The sequence below is a fragment of the Drosophila serrata genome, unplaced genomic scaffold, assembly GCF_035046125.1.
Source record: "Drosophila serrata isolate PLE 108 unplaced genomic scaffold, ASM3504612v1 contig_233, whole genome shotgun sequence".
NCBI lineage: Eukaryota > Metazoa > Arthropoda > Insecta > Diptera > Drosophilidae > Drosophila > Drosophila serrata.
Window position 1 is genome coordinate 47892 of NW_028257131.1, and position 11305 is coordinate 59196.

An 11305-nucleotide genomic window follows, 5' to 3' on the forward strand; every position below is an offset into this window, starting at 1 on the left:
GAATTTTGTCGAATAGAAAGTTTAAAATGTGTTTTGGTAAATAATCAAGTTTAATTTAAAGTTATAGTGAGAATTAAGAAAGTATAGGTCAATGTCGTAACAAGCGTACATAAAGTTTATTAGAATCTAATTTCTCAATGTGGAGTCGAAATTTAGCGAAATACTTTGTGGAGTTAAAGTTTGTTCAACATGATCAAAGATAAATATTCGTAGTTATACGAAGTATGTGAGTTTTTGCTATGCTTTTCAATCCACAGTTATAATTTTTCGATTAGGAAAACTGACAAGGACCATTAGATAGATAACCGGCAAATACATTCATACAGAATAAATATTTGTCGAATCGACAGAACTAATTTGTTGATTTTAACTGAAGGTTAGCCTTAAACAGACCTCGACGAAGCAGAACTTTGAGAAGATAAATAAAACCATTTAGACTTTGAATAGTAGCATATTAATAAGTTATAAAGAGAATTAGCCTTTAAAGAGGTTCAAAATAATTAACTTAATGTTCAGGCCACCTTTTAAAAGCATTTGTTTAAATGTTTAAATATAAAAGAAGGTATTATGATCCATTTGACAAATTTCTTTAATAAGTGTTCATCTTGATTATACTTTTTTCTTAGCTTTAATAATAATTTCTTAATTAAAAGCTGAACTTAGATTCTTCTTTAAAATATTATTTAAAGATGTACTAGCTTGTATTAAAAATGTTCACTTTTCATGAAATTAAGTAAGTAAGCTTTTAAAAATGCCTAAAGTTCAAATCCACTCTCAAGATTCCCCTTCAAAGCCTCTCTTAACTTAATCTTGAGTGCAATGACAAATGGAATTTAAATTGCAAATATACAGGAAGTGTTTCAGCAGATGTCTCGCAGTGTAAGATCACCGATGGCGGCAACGTCCACGGCATTCTAAATTAGTATTTAATCAATTCAAAAGACTCAATTAAAACACAAACAGCCATGCGCGCGGAGCTTTCGCTCTCTTAGATGCTCTCTTTAATGCGAATGAGAGCGTTCTCTTTCAACGCCAGGGCAATGGGGTTCGTTGGGGGCTCTGTGCAAGCAATATTCATTCGATATTTTTGCCGCGTTGTGAGAGGTGTACGCGAGAAGTTCTTTTCAGCTCTCGAAGTGAAATTGTGATTCGCGCAGAAAAGCAAAGTAAATCAAAATCAATTGAAGGTTATCCCAACGACCGATCGATCGGGAATATTAATTAATAAAACTGCAATTGACTGCGGGTCACGTGCTGTGCGAAAGCTACGATTCCCCCGTTGACCTGGAAAACTTTTTAGAAATTTTGGTTATGCAAACACGGGGACGCTTCTGTGCGAGAGAAATGTGTGTGCTATAAAAAAACATAAACCGAAAAATTGCAGTCGTGGAAATGAATGCCTCTAGCTTGGCACACTGAGAGAAATCGGAGTAGTTTTGCTTTGCAAAATACACATTCACAGCTTAAAGCCAATTTAAAAAGAGATTTATGGCATTTTTCATTCAAAACAACTTGAGAAACCTGATGCAGTATATAGTTTTTCGATTTATTTACATGTGTTTTTTGTATTTTTAATTCAAAAACTGGTTTCATTATTAAATTTCTTATATAACATTAAAAATTATCAGTTCAGCAAAAAAAATAGTTTGCTTTGAGACCTTTTTGGTAAAAGGTTTCTTTTAGTGATAATCGATTGAGCTTCGAAAACAGCTCCAATAATGAAGAGCCACGAAAGAGGGGCTTTCGCGAGAGAGAGAGGAAAAGAGAATGAAGCACGCTTTCTTTGTTCGCTCCAACATGGCAACACGCTCCCCTCTTGGCACCACTCAAGCTGCCTTTTGTTGGGGAAGCTTGTCTTGATTTTCGCACTCTTCTGTGAAGTAGGGAAGGGGGAGATCTCTAACAATTGGCGCCTAAAAACGTATATTTATAACGATCTCTAATCGAGCTGTAAATTCCACCTCACCAGGCTCCTAAGTCGCCATGAGTCCGCGTCCCCGGGAGGGCCTCGACGAATCGGAGCTATCGGTTGAGTCTTCCACCTGCTACCTAAGGAAATCTGGACAGGATTCAGCAGAAGATAAATGGGTAAGTGTGAGAGCGGGTTTTAAGAATCTAAAGTTACTAATTGACCTACATATATAAGGGCTTACGATCGAACCTAATAATCATATAAATAAATGCATACCTATATGTACATACATATTTAAATTATATAAGCAAGCAAGTTCTCGTTGAGGAAGCCCTTTGGAATTTGCAAGTTTCTTTATATACATATTTATTGTTCTATTAATTACTGAAAAGATGAATGTAAACTTTTAAAAAAGTATACCTTTTTTTTTGCTTATAAAGCCACCTGGCTTTTGGTAATCACTAGGGTTCTTAAAGCGTTCCAAAAGGTATTCAAAATAACGTTATACAATTTTACATTTGTACGTACATACATATGTACATTGTAAGGAACAAAATTGAAAACTTAATTCACAGCCTTATAAAAAATTATACTTTACTTTTAAACACATTTAAAATGAATTTTTTTCAATCCTAGCAATTTATGAATTTAGAGATATTTTTAATTCTTTTTTGTTACTGTAACATTCGTGTTTTGATCTCTTTTAGAGCATCCAATGAGTTTTTATGTTCTTAAAATATAAAGAAAGTTGTTATAAAAAAAAGGATTTCAATTAAAATAATAATTTTCTAAATATACGGGAGTGCTACAGAAAATTGGGAAATTTGAATTAAACTCGGTACCAAAAAAAGGCATTGCATACTTTCAAACATATTTTTAAGGGTTTTAAAAAGCCTAATGATTTCTGGATCAACTTAAGTACTCTATTTTACTTGAGTATTATCATAAAAAAATAAATAAATAAATAAAGAAGTTACAAGGTTAAAAAAGTTTTTCTATTTAAAAACTTTTATTTCTATATTTTTATATCTCTAAAAACAATATTCCGATTTTCTAAATCAATACAGAGAATAGTTAAAGATATTATAGCTCTACCACAATTCTATATAAATATCTAATGGATTATCCCCTGCATCATTAAAGATAAATGATAAACTGACTTAAAGATCGGTATCGATTTAAGGTCACTTTAAGAAGTGAATGTTCTAATTCAATCGAATGTCCAAGGGGTCTTCTTTTTTCAGTTAAGAAATAAATGAAGTTTTAGTTATTTGATTAGTGTTCCACTACCTTTGTTCCCAGAGATCTTGTATTTATGGTACATTTGTTATATGAAATGTAAGGATTAACAGCATTTTCTATGGCAACCTAAATAATAAACCCAGACTTGGTTCTAGTTCGATTCTCTAATAAACCCTTAGCTGGGAGAAATCCGCTCCTGTTCTCACCTGCTGTCGACTGGCACGTGCATCTCCGTCGTTGCAGTCAATCAGAGCTGTCAAATGAAAAGCGGAACCCAAGAGCTCACGGATAACCTTAACCGAAAAGTGGCAGAGTGCGCGATTTTGCCCACAGTCCCCAGGGCTGAGCTATTGCTTTAGCTGACGCAGATCTGCCCGAATGGAGCCAAGGTCAAGTTGGGCTTATTTGTAACCGATTAGAGCTTGCCACACCGATATCTTGTTATGCATTATGTTTACACACGGGCCGGCATTGCGTGTGTGGGGGTCATTGCGAAAGTTGGCACGCGGAATTCCTGAACTTCGATGAAGGGAGAAACTGGTTTTATGAGCTCACTTTTCCGATTTTCAGATCTCTCTGAATCTGTTTTTTATTTATGCCTCCCGCAACAGCTTCAAAAACTTTATCACGCATCCGCTTACTGCTATTGATCTGGCGTAAACAAATAATAATGAGAATTCGGGAGAAAAGCTTCGAGAGCTCTAGGAATTATGCAATTACTGTTTACAAGTGGTTCTCAATGTGCGATGGATCGTCAACTCCGATGGCTTATATAATATGGGGGCTTGTCCATCCATGGGTCATAATTATGGGTACACTCAAAAGAATAACAGGGCAAATAATTAATAAAAATAATTAATGTTTAAAATTTGTACACAGAAGAATATATTTATTTAGGAACTAGTTTAAATTAATTTTTAAAAGCCATATATGTACATTTTAACAATACTTAGAATATTAGTTGAGAGGTATTACTCGGAGATTAAAGCTATTCTAAAAAAACAAATTCATACTAAAATATACATACTAAATTAAGTTGTCACAGGGCAAGATAACACTAAAAAATCGTATACTCAAAAATTAATTCATAATAAAAAAATTAAAATGAAAAAAAAAAGAATAAATACTGAATTCGGCATCTTAAAAAAATATATTCCATTATTAAAGACATCTTTCCTAAGGTTTTAATATGAGGTGCTATTAAAATTACGTGATTTAAAAACTTTAAATAAAGTAAATTAAATATTAAAAATAGAATAAATAACAAAAAAAAAAAAAATTAAATAAAAAATAAAGAATAAAACAAAAAATAAGCAATTACGATATCACAGAGTTTAAAATAAAGATATTTATAATGTCAATGACTATTTCATATCAATGACTAATCATATCATAAAATCTTTATTTAAAATTGATTTATTTTTACATAATTTCTCCAAGTGTACTCGATAATCAACCTGACTTGACCAAAACGAAAAAAATAGGTATAAAAACAGGCCTTCTCTTGCACAAGAAGCGAAAGCTCCCCCCATCAGCCACGAAATTTCGCATAATTTCAGCATAACTGTCGCCCAAAAGATCGGCCTACTCGTTGAAAGAGATTGCTCAGCTCTTTTCGGACTCTCCCGAAAAAAATAAAAAATACAACAAAAAAAATAATAAATAAAACATTCTGCAATCGAAACGTGCGGCTGCTGCGAAAGCTTGTCGAGGGCGAAAAGCTTTTTTCCGATTCGAATCATTGGATCTTGGGGGATTTTCAGTTGCCAGTTGCCAGCCAGTTAGCCAGCGCAACGGTTTTGTTTTTCAATTTCGCGCTCAGTTGAAATATTTAAAAAATAAATAAAAAGCAATCAAGGAGCCGTGAAATATTTGTATAAAAACATGATAAATTCCATGATTTTTATGTGAGAAAATTGAGTAAAGAAAACACTACAAACAGAATCCAAATATTAAGTGATAATTTCAGTTAACATTCCATTTAAACATTATCCAAGTGTGATTTGGTGTTAAATTTCGTTAATAAAATGGAAACCACCATTGTTACCACAACAACGACCACCGAATTGAAGTGCATTAATCGTGGCAGCAAAAAGAAAGACGTAAGCTCGGATTCCAAAACCCTCGAAAACCGAAAGTTAAACACAAAAAACCGCGATTGGGAAACTATTTGCGTCAATGGCATCAATTAATGGGTGTCACATCCTGTTTATCGAAGGCATTCCATTAGATTAACTAAATAAAATGGGTTCCTAAATGTCGGGAATATTAGCATCGTCAATATTAGTTAGTTAGTTCAGTTGTTATATAAGTAGTGCTTTTTATCTTTAGAAAATCAAGTGTTAAGTTTTCAGTATAAGGCGATTTTTTAATTGTCATTAAATGTATTTTTTGTATTGCTAAAAATTGTATATATATATTTTGGATGAGGTACCTTTTGCTTATATTTATTTTGTATAATCTTTTTCCGGTTAAACATTTCTAAGTGTGAAATGAATATACAAATTATTGACAAATAGGAAGCTAAATGCTTGGTAAACCATTTAAATATTTGTAGATTTGTTAAGTAAGTGTTATCAGGATTGAAATTGTTATTTAGAAATGTATTGTATTTAGTTTGTTTTACCTTTTTACCTTGAAACAATCATTTTTACAGTTCAGAGAATAAAGTCTCTTAAATTTAGTAATTAAAGAAAAGTCATTATTATTTCAATGAAAAATTTATCATATAAACATCAATAGAATTATTAAAAATTAGCCTTAATATAAAAAGAGCATTTATAACCTTTTAATCTTTGGCATGACTTGAACTTGGGAATTCATTTTCTATTTAAATATATATACATTTTAATAGGCACGTGATTTATTTACTTTTTTACTTAAATCACTCTGTTGATTATAATTTTAAATACTTAAACAATAGAGTCGAACTATCTATGGGGCACAAGTGCATACAATAGCCATAAAAGACTGAAAAAAAATCTAGAGAAAATATTCGTATGGCTCAAATTGTAAACAAAACGTCATAGAAAATTGAATTGAATAGAGACACTTGCACTTGCACTTGCACTCACTCCCACCACAAACTGTTGTTGATGTTGGTGTAATTGTTGGTGTTGTTGTTGTTGTTGTTATGCATTAGAATTCGAAGCTGGATAAACAAATTATAGTAAAGCCCCCTTCGCAGTTGTTATTGCTGTTTGTTGTTGCTATGGTTATTTGTTTATGCGGCTATTAGTTTATTATTATTGCATTTTTGCCATGCTCGATTGTTTTCTCATAAACAGAAAACTAACACCAATGCAAAATAATAATAACAACAACAATAATAAACTGCAATAGCCAGGAAGATCAACAAGAAGAGATAATAATAAAATCAAGCAGACAAATCAATTTTTCTTTTTCAAACTGCAAGTTGGCTAAAAATATACATATATTTATATATATATAGAAGAGAAACCGGCCAGTTGCCAACGTCTATAAGGCGGAAGAATCTCTAAAGAGTATATAATATTATGTGTATCTTTGTGCTCGTCCTCAATTCAAATTAGTTTTGAACCATTGCGGCAGCTACTACTAATCGATGGCATTTAATATTATTATTTAACCTTTTCTCTAATTTTGCTTCTCAACAGATCGATGGCCAACTGGTTGCGGACACCGCCACGGACGCAGCGCATCAATTTCCGTCCAACGAGGAGCCCAATATTCTGGGGCATGGACCCAACTATGACGAGAAGTTGTCCAAATTCAAATGGCTCTGCAATTTCGATGATGTGAGTTAACCACCGGAGCCAAGTGCCAGTCATGGGGGTCAGCAAATTTGGCATCAATTGTCGCACACTGAATTTTAATTGATCGCAAATTGTATTTGGCGAATTGACAAAAAAAAAAAAACACAAAGCACCAACAATCAGGGACAAATGCGGGTTCAAAGCTTACAGAAAAAATACACATTGTATTGTTGTATTTAAATTATATTAACACGTTGTTTAAGGTGTTTAATAGCAATTGAACTCCATAGTTTTTATTAATTTCGTGTGAAGCTTTAAGAAATATGAATTCTATATTCAATAATAGTTCAATATTTCAAACAATTACTAAGTTTTCTAATCAATAGTTACCAGATCTTTGTTTTAATTATTTGTTTAATCCTCTCTTTCTTTTCTTTAAATTCATTTATTAATTGCTTTTAAATAGTAATATATTTATTCTGTTAAATATGCTGCTTATAATTGTTTTTTTATTATTATTATAAATTTTGTAAATTTTTGTTTTCGCAGCTATTTATCTTAAAATATATTTTTATTCATTTCGTACGCTATTTATTTAAATTTTGGATATAAAAACTCTTAAAAAATTACTTGTTTATTAAATTACAACAGAATTAAGTAGTGACTTTATTATTATTTTCTGATTCCGTCTTATAAATTTCATTGTTTTTGTATAAGCTTATAAAATTCAAGTATTTACATTTATTTTGTTCAATATTTGTATGATTTTTGTTTATAATTTATTTACTCAATTCAAAAGAGAAACTAAATCAAAACGTGCTTTTATCGTAAGGTTAACTTGAGTTATATTGTTATCGCTTATGTGCTCAACTAATTCACGATCACTGCTTGTAAATAAATGGTTAAAACGCCGAAATATGTGAAATCCGCCATGGCGGTCGAGTTGGCAGCAATTGCAAAATAATACAATTAGACAAACCAAAACAAATGCCAACTGAATCAAGGTCGGCCAGCCCAGCAAACAAACGAAAAATACAAAAAAAGCTCAACGGGTAGCATTAAATATTTGAATAGTAAAGGCAAAATTAAAAAGAAGCTACTGTTCAGTTTACATGTCTGTAGAAAAGCCCCAAGGTAACGCTCCCGAATTTTGCTTTTGTTTGAAATTGAAGCGGATCGTATTGAGTTCAATTACTGGGAAATTTCGAACCAGTTCAGTGTACAAACAGTGATTTAGTTCCCTGCTGCGGAAAAAGCTCTCAATGGATTTTATTTCGGTTGCCGAGTTGCCGAGTAATTTGAAACCAGATTTAAACTGGGCTTATAATAATAACTGCTTCCGAATAAAGATTGCTTTTGGAACGCCAAAATAAATATGATTGCTGTATGAACATTTCGGTTTCTTAATTACAAGTTATACTTAAAGTTCAGTTTTTATATTCGGTAAACTTATTAGGGTACAATTAAAGATCATATAATACCAAGATGAGTAACGCCATATGATTTTTTCACTCGATTTTGTATGTAATGGAAATAGGTTTAGCTTCAGACCTTTTTTTAAATGTTTCTGAAAAGTACTTCTTAAGCACTCTAAAACCTAAAGATCTAGAGTCTAGATTTGTTCGCACCACACAAATGCACTTGCTTGATTTGTGTGCCAGCGTCTTAACCAGTGAAATACATATATGGGCGTTATGCATCTTGTCATTATGAATCCTAGTACATTAGGCAGAAGGTGGCATCTTAGGACCCATAAAGCAAAAATACACTTTATTAACATCATAAACAGAGTTTATTAAGGCATGACTGTCTAAAGCATTACATATTTGGGATTATAAGATACATAAATTTTGTTGTTCAAAATTCGTATCTTTTATAATCAAAAAAGCTTGTTTCATGCCGAGTATCATGCCCAAAAGTCAATCAAATACATACATATATAAATGTTATAATTCGTTATAAAGTAAATATATATGTCATAGATACATATTCGTATACATGCTCATTAAATATGAATCTAATCAAATGATAAACATGGCAGTTATACAGTTACAAAAAGTTGATTATTGTAAGTCTTCAAAACCTTCATGCTTATGAAGTAAAGGCTAACATTTGCAAAACGGTTATTCATTATTTTAGTACAATATTTGCAATATATTTACTTTTCTGTTTTAAATTTTAAAGCAAATATAAACACGATCTGTAACTAAATCAATCGAATTAATTAGTTCTATGTATTTTAAATTGAAGCAAATGAAAAGCTTTTTTCGCTTTTTATTGGGATTGATGCCAGACGAAAAAGCAGAAAGGTTTCCTCCATTTGTTTTTGGCATTTCCTATTTTATTCCGTCACCGTTGTACCCTTTGGCTTTATTCTCAATGCTGATTTGCTCAATTTGCATGTCTTATTGGATTTCGGACCACACTAAAATGGATTTATTTTGAATGTTTATTCAATTGTGTTTTTTGTTGCTTTTTTTGGTTGTAGGCTCCCAGCCATTTGAAGTTCAATCCGTACATCCGCCGCGGCTACCGCACATTCCTATCCAACAAGTTGTGTCTGCAGAGCATTTTCTGGTGGACCAATGAGACGGTGAGTAAATGTGGGTCATATCAAAAAATCACTTCTAAATAAACCAATTTTTTTGTTGGACAGATCAATATCTGGAGCCATTTGGCCGGCTGCATCCTGTTCATCGGCCTGACGATCATGGACCTGCAATTCCTCCGGATCCATGCCTCGCTGAGCGACCAAGTGCTGGTCGTCTGCCTGCTGGTCTGCTTCTGTCTCTGCATGCTGATGTCGGCCATCTACCACATCTTCTCCTGCAAGTCGGAGGAGCACTATGAGCTCTTCTTGTCCGTCGACTTCCTGGGCATCTCGCTCTCTCTGGTGGCCATCTACATAAGCGGCATGTACTATGCCTTTTGGTGTCACACCTTCCTCCGTACCCTGTACTCCACGATTGCCCTGGGCATGTTCGCCCTGGCCATTGCCGTCCAGATACCAAGGCTAAATGTATCGATGAATGGCAAGGTGGCGGTGCTGCTGCTGTGGTCCGCCTATGGCATCATTCCGCTTGGTCACTGGGCGGTGGCGATGGGTGGTCTGGAGAACGAGCTAGTCAGGGTGAGTTGGATTAAAGTGTTAATATATAATAAAATACTTATCATGCTTTCCCCTTCAATTTCCAGCTCATGGTGCCCCGCATCGTGGTCATGTACTTGCTCTGCCTCATCGCGTTCGTCTTCTACGCGGCCAAGATCCCCGAGCGCTGGTTCACCGGCAAGGTGGACTTTGTGGGACACTCGCACAACTGGTGGCATCTGATCATCGTGGCCGCCTTCTACCACTGGCACAACACTGGCCTGGTCTATGCCGAGTACCGTCTGAATAATGGTTGCAGTGCTCCGGTCCTCTCCTGAGATATAAATTATCCCTTAAGCGAAGCGGAAACGGAAATGAAAGCGGATAGGGATGAGGATGAGGATTAGGATGCGGAACCGGGACTCTAGTAGACTCTAGCCTAGTGTACATAGCTTTTGGGCACTCTTTATCCGCTATTAACTAATATTTAGTTGTAGTTGTTGACCGATATGATTAATTTATGTGTAATTTACCAATTAGTTAGGGTTTCGTGTTAGTCTATCCAAAGAGTTGGCTTCACCCTCACACGGATCGAGCGGAAGTATGTATGATATGGAATGGATTACATTTTGCTAACGTTGTCTTCTAAATTTTCATTTCATTTTAATATAAAGAAATCTCTATGGAATTGCATGTGTCTTGAGCTGAAGCTGTGTTAGTCTTGTTGACTCGATTTTTACAAAATACTTTAAATTGCAAATACAAAATATAAAGTACAAAACAAGATGGATTGCATTTTCAATGGGTGCGTGGAAATTTTTTTTAATCTTTTCATTTTGTGACCTTTTCTGTTTTCTTACTATCGTAAGAAATCCATCAGTGATTGGAGAACATTGTTCTGCTGACCTCTAACATTTTTACCCAATAGCCATACAAAATTTAAATAAATATGCTAATTTGACTTTTTAGAGATCTTTCACATTTTTAATAATGACGAACGGTACATTTGTAATCCGAAAAGTAAAACTTGTTGTTTTAAAGTTATTTCTTAAAACCACTGCATCGGTAACGCATCAAGCAGTAAAAGTTAAAAACGACTTGCCAACTGAAAGCGTTTGGAGCATGTGGAGACTAATTTAAAAGAAAAATCTTTTAAACACCAATACAATAAAATTGTTTTCCATTTATAGAAGTATTGTATAATTAAAAATATATAATCTTTTTTATTACAAGCATATTTCTGATTTATAACGGTGCAACGCGAAAATGAACTTAATTTTAAATTGGTGACCACTGCTGCCAGACTTTTGAATCTAAAGCCAGCGTTAC

The 11305-nt window shown here is 33.6% G+C and overlaps 1 protein-coding gene across 3 annotated transcripts; it reads left to right on the forward strand.

Moving 5' to 3' along the window:
* The first annotated feature begins 1035 nt into the window (after positions 1–1035).
* On the forward strand, positions 1036–10760 carry LOC110187717 (progestin and adipoQ receptor family member 3). 3 transcript variants are annotated; one of them, XM_020957160.2, is made up of 6 exons: positions 1036–1166; positions 1970–2088; positions 6790–6930; positions 9377–9481; positions 9545–10018; positions 10084–10760. In XM_020957160.2, exons 2-6 carry the CDS (start codon positions 1984–1986, stop codon positions 10312–10314), a joined length of 1056 nt encoding a protein of 351 aa, XP_020812819.2. In that variant the 5' UTR covers positions 1036–1166; positions 1970–1983; the 3' UTR covers positions 10315–10760. The 3 variants fall into 3 exon arrangements, with proteins under 3 accessions (XP_020812819.2, XP_086686361.1, XP_020812820.2); XM_086830235.1 differs by having other exon boundaries at positions 1073–1187; XM_020957161.2 differs by lacking the exons at positions 1036–1166; positions 1970–2088 and adding an exon at positions 2107–5256.
* The last annotated feature ends 545 nt before the right edge of the window (positions 10761–11305 follow it).